Source organism: Ammospiza nelsoni, chromosome 1 (assembly GCF_027579445.1).
Source record: "Ammospiza nelsoni isolate bAmmNel1 chromosome 1, bAmmNel1.pri, whole genome shotgun sequence".
In the NCBI taxonomy this organism is placed as follows: Eukaryota; Metazoa; Chordata; class Aves; order Passeriformes; family Passerellidae; genus Ammospiza; species Ammospiza nelsoni.
The window spans coordinates 51,482,877-51,492,133 of NC_080633.1; the positions used below are offsets into that span (position 1 = coordinate 51,482,877).

The 9,257-nt window shown below is 36.5% G+C and overlaps 1 protein-coding gene across 1 annotated transcript in view; it reads right to left on the reverse strand.

Annotated features, from left to right (window-relative positions):
- CNTNAP2 (contactin associated protein 2) overlaps nt 1-8,645 on the reverse strand; it is a 1,021,743-nt gene extending 1,013,098 nt beyond the window's left edge. Inside the window, exon 1 of the mRNA XM_059493942.1 lies at nt 8,454-8,645. Within this exon, the coding sequence (XP_059349925.1) occupies nt 8,454-8,550 (97 nt within the window). The 5' untranslated portion in view covers nt 8,551-8,645. The remainder of the gene's footprint in view (nt 1-8,453) is intronic.
- Nucleotides 8,646-9,257: the final 612 nt, after the last annotated feature.

The following is a 9,257-nucleotide window of genomic DNA, read 5'->3' on the forward strand; positions in this document are numbered from 1 at the left end:
TTTTTGGCCTTATAAATTATGAATATGTAGATTTGGAAGCATAATTCACTCACAGAATTCCTCTGACACAGTTTTTTTCCGTATGAATAAAACCTATGCACTGTACTGACCTAAACTCTAAAATTGCATATTATGAATAATTATAAATTGAATTAATAAAAGCATTCCTTATAATGATATTCTAATAATTGTGTTTTGAAAAAATAAATCCTAACTTCATTCATAATATCTGATTATCTGATTTAACAGGCCAGGATTATGGCACAGCAATTAAGCAGCGAAGGAATTTCAATTGAGTTATTACCTGTGTACCTAGCTTTCACAAACAGATGAATTAATCAGGAATCAATGAAGACAATCTCCCTTAGTTTCAGGCACAGCAAATTACTCAAAACAGTGATGAATCAATGAGACTCCAAGAGAAGCCAGTGGAGTCAGTTTATTGCTGGAGGAAAGGGTAGGGAGAGGACAGAGAGTAGGGAGTGAGGGGATTAATAAAATCAGAAAGGAGGCATGTGAGAAATGGCAAATGAATTAGGAGCAGAAGCAAATGGGTGTGTGACCACATGATGTATATTTTTTGGAAAAGGGTTGGAACAGTAAAGGAGACCTTCTCTTATCTACAGGGAATTTTCTATCATTTCTAACAGCTTGGCTGTACCGGGGAAGAAGCAGGTAGGACGTTCATCATATAACTGACAGTATGCCCACTAGCATAATTTTTTGGATGTAAAACCAAAGGAAAGAACATTAGAGAGTACATCTTGCTGAAGCTTGGGAGCATGTATCCAGCAGAGCCTGCCCTGTATGGATATGCCTCTGACTCCGTTTCTCATAGAAGCTTACTCTTTTCCTAATGCAATGCTAATGCTATGGACAGGGCAAGCTACTCTCTGTGACCCCATTCCTCAGCAAAAAAATAAAAATAAATAGTTTACTGTTATTGTATGGGAGACCACCTCAACTTCTCTTTAGCACATTCATGTCCCTTTTTTACCCATAGCCCTGAGCAATGGTGGATGCCACTAGTTTTAATCTCTGTGTTTTAAAATTACTCGTTATCCTTATTTTTCTGGTTTTTTTTAGATATTTGAATTTGTATCTGTGTTCAGGGAAAAAAATATGTACAAGCCCTTCCTATGTTTCACTAAAAATGTGGGCAGAGTCTAAAGAGTTTAGGAAAGTATCTGTGTTTGAAACCTGGGTCAACAGGGTCTAAATTTAGGGTTTTTGTTTCTCTGTGTGTTGGTTTGCTATTCCAAGTTTTTGGTTTGGGGTTTTTTTGGGCTTTTTTTTTTTTTTTTTTCTTTTCCCAAACCACAGTATTCCTTCTATTCCCATAAGCTGAGTGAAAAGCATATTCTAATTTAATTGCATTTCAAAGTGTGTTCCAGAACTTTACACCAATGATACTTAAAACCAATGATATGATATGAAATGTCATAAAACCCTAAATATATTGAGGTTGCCTTTCCTGCTGTGTTTTATCCCATTGCATTAGGCCCTTAGCCAATAATTCTTCCTTTTCTTCTCTGGCAAGGCTTCCATCACGGGCTTTCTGCTGCCCCTAAATGGACCCTTGCAGTCTCCTCAGCTCATCTGCTGATCTTCTGTATTGCATCCCTATAAATTCCAGGTTTTCATTGGGTTCTCAGTAAATACCACTTCAAGTATACAAGATGATTAAGCAATAAAAAAGATACATTTTTATCAATATTTAGGTGATTTAAGAAACCCAGACAGCGACACCTCTCTAGATTTGATACAAAGCAAAAAGAAAAGCTTATTTTTTTCAGTCAGATTATTCTTACATTGTAGAAACAGAAAGCAGAAATGTAGCACATGTATAGCTGACTTCCTTGGGCAAAGGTTAAAAAATACTAAATGGAATAGCAGTTTTTCAAAATCAAACAGAATGTTATATTTAGACAGTGATTTCTACAAGAAAAATTTCTTTCCCTTTAAGCTGAGACTTAAATATTCTAGATAAAAATAATAAATGTTCATTCAAAAACATCACATTTGTTTGTGGGATGGAAAATCCTTTGGTTAGAACAGTTCAAATGCTGTCTGGTTTCTAGAAAGTATTTTTAGCCATTTAATTTATTTACACATTTAAAAGTTGTAACCCAACTTGAGCTTTTACCAATACAAATGTAAAACTAACAACAAAGTTCCTAGCTATACTGAGTCGATTTTAGTCACTGATTTATTTAAAACATATTTTTGGAGTGCATACACAGCTTAAAATAAAATATTTGATAAATATTTCAAATGGTGGAAAATATTAACATCAAGTTACAAACCATATGTGTAAATAAGTTTGCCAGTCCCTCAATGGACTTGGCATGACCGCTTGCTTAAGTTAAATGTCTGAAAGAACCATATCTCCACCAGGACATTGTAAAGTCAAAAAAAATCTGTAGACTTTTTTAGGCAGAGGAAAGAGGTAAATGTGAATGTCAATATCCTTTTCTGCTCTGAATTATCTGCTGTTCAACCTTAAAGACCCAATCGGAAAAGGCTGGCTGCTACTACAGTGAATGAATACTGAGACCATTTCTGAGGTAGGAAAGGTCTCAGCTTTGTAAAGCTGCTTCAAAATTGCAGAACTATCAAAACCGAGTGCCCAAGTTCTTTGTAAATGTTAAGCACAGGACTTGGGAATTCTATTATATCTATAATGTCTTCAAAGTTGGAAATGCAAGTGGCTCAAAAGAATCGATTACTGATTACTGCAATTTTCTACTTCACCAAATTTAGAGATTTAACATGTTCTGCAATTACCTAGTGGTCTTGGATTATCTACCTATGCAATGCCAATGAAGTTGCTGGATAAATGAAGTACAATACAGATAAAATCAATGTTCATTCAAAGGCTGAAGTCTGAGGAACCAGTTTAATAATTTCTAGTATTTCATACCAATGGACTGAATCATGAACTCACGACAAAAAACATAACCACACTGTTCCTATAATCTGTGGCACAACTTCCATTTCCTTCAGTGCAAGACAGCTCAAACTAGTGGACTGCTCTCTTTATCCTGCAAGTCTTCCTGATCTTTTAAAGAAGGATCTCAATTCTATGTGGATTTTGGAAATAATGCTATAATTTTAGATTATATCAAATTGTTAAGACTAAAGAATTTGCAAAGTCACTCATCATCTCATCTGCTGAAGAAGACTTCTGTTGCTTCTCTAACATTTCCTAGTTGAAGTTTCCTACTTGACTGGATCACATTTGCAAGCCCATGTGCTTTTGTAAGATGAGCATGACAGCTATTCAGGACATAGGCATGCGTAGGGGAAGACCTCAAAATTTAACCGGTTATCTTATTTTGACCTATGAGTCAGATCATGTAGAGTGAGATCAGCTTTTGAAATCTAGAAAAAAGGAAATGCACAAACTCCCCCATTGTTTGTGCGTAGTTTCTTATTGTCCCAGACATTAGAAGTACTACTTTTAATGTAGTACTTGAAAACTCCTAAACAGTAAACATGATATCTGACAGTTTTAAAGACATAGAGATCCAAGGTAAAAGTCCAGAAGAACTTCTATAGGAAAATTTACTGTCTGTAACAGATCCATTGTAATGTGAGTTATTCAAGAAGAGGTACAGTCTGAGGTCTAATATTATATATACATAATTTCCTATCACAACTGAAGCAACTGAAGTAGTCTCCTGTGTTAAAAGTACCTGAGTGGAAAAAAAAAAAAGAGAGAGAGAAAATAAAAAAGTACTTCTCATCTCCTTGCAAAAGAAACAACCAGTGTTCAGAAAGAAGTTTTCAATTTGAAGTCTTTAACTTCACCTTCAAACTTTCTTTCTTTCAGACTGGACTACTTAATAAAGAACTTTTTATGCCTTATTTCATATTATTACACCAGAATTTAAAAAAAAAAAAAATAAACACGCAAGCAAAGCAAAACCAGCCCAAGCAAAAGCCAGTTATTAAAACAGTAGTTCAATGGCATTTACAATTGATTCAATGCCCACTGACACCAAACTTTGAATCAGACTTGCTCTACCTAGATGAATGTCTGCAATTAGGTTTTATGCAATGTTGCATAAAGAGTTAAAGACTCTTTGAAACTTTGTATTTTCAGCACTGACACAGGCTATAGCAGCTGCCACCAATTTTGAAATTAGAGCAGACTATTTGATACTGTTTCATTCATTCACATATAAGTTAACATATTGCTCAAGAAAAAGCCAATTTATTTAAAGAGTCATGATGAGTAACTCAATGCAAAGTTGTTAAATAATAACAGTAGCTCAGTAACTCAGTGCAATGTTGTTAAATGCTGTCACTTGTCTGTTGAACCTGAATTTTATTATATGGTGATGAATAGCATCTAAATAATAATACAATTGTACTATGATGGATGTAAATTTTGTTCTAATTTCTAGCTAAAGTGTTCTAAAAGAACAAAAGAGAAATCATATGTTTAATGTTATGAAATTCCATGAACTTAAAAGAGAGCCGGGCCCTCAAATTAAAAGTGTAGTATATTTTTAAGTGCTTTGACCCCAAAGGTAAGACAAATTATTAAATGGTAAATGCCCATGAAAATGGTTTGGTGTACTTGAAACTAAATTCTGTGAGACCTCTGTGTTAACCTCAAGACAACAGGTTAATAAGTTACAATACAAAAAAAAAAAAAAAAAAAAAAAAAAAAAAAAAAAAAAAAAAAATCTCAGATTTCCAAAATTATTATTATGTCTGAGACATTATCTAGAGGAGAAATATTCCCCAAGAGTGAATCTAATAGAATACATGACACCTCATATGCCCAACATGGGCGTACAACTTCCACTGGACCAGATTGCTCAGAGCTTCATCCAACTTGGCCTCTTAAAAAGGACTTTCTTGGACAAGAGCCTTTTGCTCTTTCAAAAGGCACATCACTCCTTTTCAGTACTTTTCCCAGGACAACATGGGTGCCATGAAGCCAAATGTAAAAGCTGTATATTCTTTCTTTTATGTATCTTAATGATTTACTATACATGCCCCCGCTTATGATTTCTGCCCCAAGTCTTGTAAAATGGGCTCAAACTTCAACCTGAGCCGTGGTATGGGGCATACTACATAAGTATGACAAGTATCAGAACTAGAAGTTTTAATAGTTCTGTGCTCATCAGGTTTGCATTGCATAAAAAGGGATATGATGTAAAAAACCAAAAACCCCTAGCTGTGAAATATAATTACTTGTAAAGTGAATTCCTTTCAGAGAGAAGGAGACAATCCTATAATTAATACCTTTAACATTTTTATTACAAAACGATGTTACTGCTTTTTGTGTTTGGGGTTTTTATAGGAATACAAATGAGAGTAGTCTACCCATATGCATATTCCTATCATTCCATCTTAGCCACGTAAAGGACAATAAAGCACTAAATTTGTATTTTATGTGTTACTTTTTATCTTGTGATGACCTCTCCTGGTTGAGCTGTTCATTAGCCTTGATTCCAGAAGGGTGTTTTCATCCTTCCACGCTTATTAAAAAAAATAAAAATTGCAGGAATATTAAAATTGTATTGCCTGGGTATGAAAACATGACCATGAATAGAATTGACAGTAAGATCTGAGCATTAATGTGTGGGATATTGTATCACAGTGAATGTTTATTATACTACAGGATAGCTTTCAACACCCACTTCATCTCGAGATAAAACTAAATGAGAGTAAAAGCTTTCAACACGATCACTTCTGAATCAGTACTACTGAGAGATAACTAGAGATAGATTTACTTTGCAAAATAAACAAACATTTGAGATAAAGCATATTCACATCAGCAATGTCCAATGCTATTCTTTCTGAAAGCTGTATCTTTTCCTATGCCAGCACTAGCAGACCAGACTGTGAGAAAATACAGAATAGCAAGCTCATATACGGATTTGTAATGCACTGTACACCATAAGAGTTGCATACTTCTTAAAAAATACTGTAGAGAATAAATTTGATGTTGTTAATAACTTCAAAGCCAAAACATAAAGTAACAATGAAGGAGAAAATGAAATAGTGGTTGGAAATAAGTTTTACATCACAGTTGCATTTCACACCGTTTTTAATTGTTTTAGAAGTATTCTGAATATGAGGTTCAAAATCAACGGAGGGGGGCAGGAGGAAGGAGAAAAAAAAAAGGGGGATGATGAAAACTAGGTATACTATCCTGTCAACAGCGAACAAAATTCTCCAATCCCATTCACAAAATTCTCCAATCCCAGTCAGTTGTAGACAAAGTTACAAACAACCCCAGAAAATAGATCACAATGACAAAATACAGTACAGTGACCAGTTTGTATAGCAAAGCATGCAACAGAATAACCAGCAAAGCGGTGCACCAAAACAGTGTGACACAGCACTGGAGTTACCACTGTGGCACCAGCACCCAAGCATCCATAAGCTTTACAACAATTTTCAACATGTGCTGCAATGTGAACAATCCTTTTGTAAATTTAAGGCTGGCGTGTACTTCTAGCTATATTTGTGTTTCCAGTAAACAAATCTAGCTCCATTTCACTCTAAGAAGTGAGTCAGAAATGAAATGAAATGCCACTCACTACATAAGAAGTATAATGTATAAGCTCTTAGAAGGTGAATTAAAAATAAGAAATTTTTGAGTAGCTAATCATCAAGATGGGAATATATATGACTAAACTGTAATTAAGATAATATATATCCCTCATTCCTGGAATTTCTGGGTATAATGTTACTACAACTATTAACTTCTCAACAAACTTCTTTCAAAAGTTAAAGATTTGTTTGTTGGGAAATCAATAACCCACTGTAGGTAATATTCAAGTTATACTATAGCCATTAGTTGCTGAGTGACAAAAACAAACAAAAAAAGCTCCAAAACCCTCCTAGAAAAAAGCAGGGACTTTGTTTTCAAAAGAACAGATTTCTGACAACCTAAATCATGAATCGTCTCCCCCACACATTCCTATTATGCAGAGCCTGAGAGAGGACCATGAAGAAATAATACTCCTAAGAAAAATTATATAGCTGATCAAAACTAAGAAGTAAACCTCAGGATCAATACTTCTCCTGATTCAAAGGCAGGAAAACAACTGAACATCCTATAGCCTCTGAGACCTCGATAACAATGCAGACACTGCTATACATATTTGTTGACACACAAACAAATATCCAGGTGGAAGTAAATCCTGGAATAATACTTGTTTTTCAATAGGTATTAGATGATAACAGATAGAAACCCACCAAGAAAGCATAGCAGTGCTCCAATTACCTAATCATTGCATTGTTCATTCCAGCCCCCAAGGAAACCATTAAACAAATAAATAAATAGAGTGATCTACATAGATCTCTATGCAGTATATACATTGCATTCTATGCAATTCCCTACTTGGTCAGTAGAATCAACCCCCATTCACATGCATGCAATCCCAGAACATCTATCCATAACATTTCAGGACACTTCCTTCCTCTAAACAGCCGATAAACAGCCGATAAACAGCCGATCAAGCCAGCAGTATGATGATGATGATACTATAAAAATGCACTGTTTCATTTCAGTATGCATTTCAAAAAACTTGGCCATTGGCAAATGTTTTACGCAGTCTTAAGAGAAACAACTAAATACTTAGTACTGACATCGACTTGCAAAATGTTTTGCTCAAAACTACAACTCAGTGCAATGTTAAAGACTTGGTCTAATATCCACTGAAATCAATGAATATGCTGTCATTTTTATACTAACAACAGAATCGGATTCTGTACAGGTGCTCTACACCCCTCTAGTCTGAAGTTCAGCATTTCAGCAGATGTTTGATCATTTCTCCACTATTTCTACCTCACTAGGAGGGCAATTGATGGTCTCCTCTAAAATACCTTTGCTCATTCTATTATCGGCAGCAAAACTTTGCTCTAAAGAAAAGCTGTCCTGGCTCAGTTCCCTCTCATCAATTCACAATCATTCTTTCCTCTTCAAACGAGACAGAATTTTCTCTTGCTGCTCCTCGATAAAACACTGGTTATGGAAACTGCTCACATCTCCTCTTTTCCCTCACAAAACTGTGGAAGTGAAGTGCTTCCAAATACAAATTGCATTCCTTCTGAGGAAGAAGGGAAAAACCAAAACAAACCAAACCGACCAGGCAAACAAAAACTATCCCCAAACTTTGAACAGCTTCTGATTGCTTTCCCCCTCTGACTCCATTGCAGAACCAAGATTATATCACAGAGCAGGTCTCTTTCAACTTTCCACTCCAGCTCCCACTGAAATCACCAAGGAAGATCTGATGGGGAGCACTGCAAACAGTATCAGACCTCAGTGCACACATATGCATACAAGGAAAAATCAAACACAATCAAACATAATGTTCATCAGCAAAGCAAAAATAATCAACCTCACGGAGTTGTGGGAATTTCCCTCTGCCTTAATTCAGAGCTGAAATTGTGCGCGTTTCTTAGAAAAGGGTACTTACGAGATGCAGGCAGAGCAGTCCTGGCTCTGCAGCTAATGCTGATGAAAATCCAGAGGAAGAGAGCTGCCCTGCAGCCAGCTCGGGTAACCACAACCATCCTTCACTTCCTGGCTCCCTGTACTCCAAATGCCAGCCGCAGAAGACCTGCTTTTCTCCGCTTTGGCCCCCTTCTCTCTCTCTCCTTCTCTTCCTCGGAGGAGGTGTCGAGGAGGTAAAGGGGGCAGGGCTTTACCTTGGGGTAGAAGCCAAACCCCCTCTTCGTCTGCTATCTTTGGGTTTGCAGCAGCAGGATAAGTCCCGGTACTTTTCTTTCCCTTATTTCTCTGTGTTTGTGCGTGTTTGTTTCTGTGCCTCCTTCTCAGAGAAAGGGGGAAAGAAAAAAAAGAAGAAAAAAAAAAAAAAAGCCACGAAGTATCAAATAACAAGGATTGTAGAGTAGAAAAATAAATAATAATTTAAAAAAAAAATGAAGATCAATCCCCTAAAAGACGTGGAAGGAGGGAGGGGAAAGGGAGATGGAGATGAAGGGAAGGAAGAAAGGCGAATAAAGCAGTTGGTGCCGCTAATGCTGCTGTTGATGCTACCACTGCAGCTGAGCCCGTCTTCCTGTACAGAGGAGCGCTGCTGAGAGAAGCTTGCAATAACCTCCCAGCTCAGATATATATACACAGTGTACACGCACACACAGCCCGGCAGCCAAACACACACTCACACAGAAGCAGGGAGAGGGGAGGGAGGGAGAGAGAGACACTCCCGCAGCACAGAAGCGGGCTCAGAGCCTCTCTCCTCATGTATTTATCATCT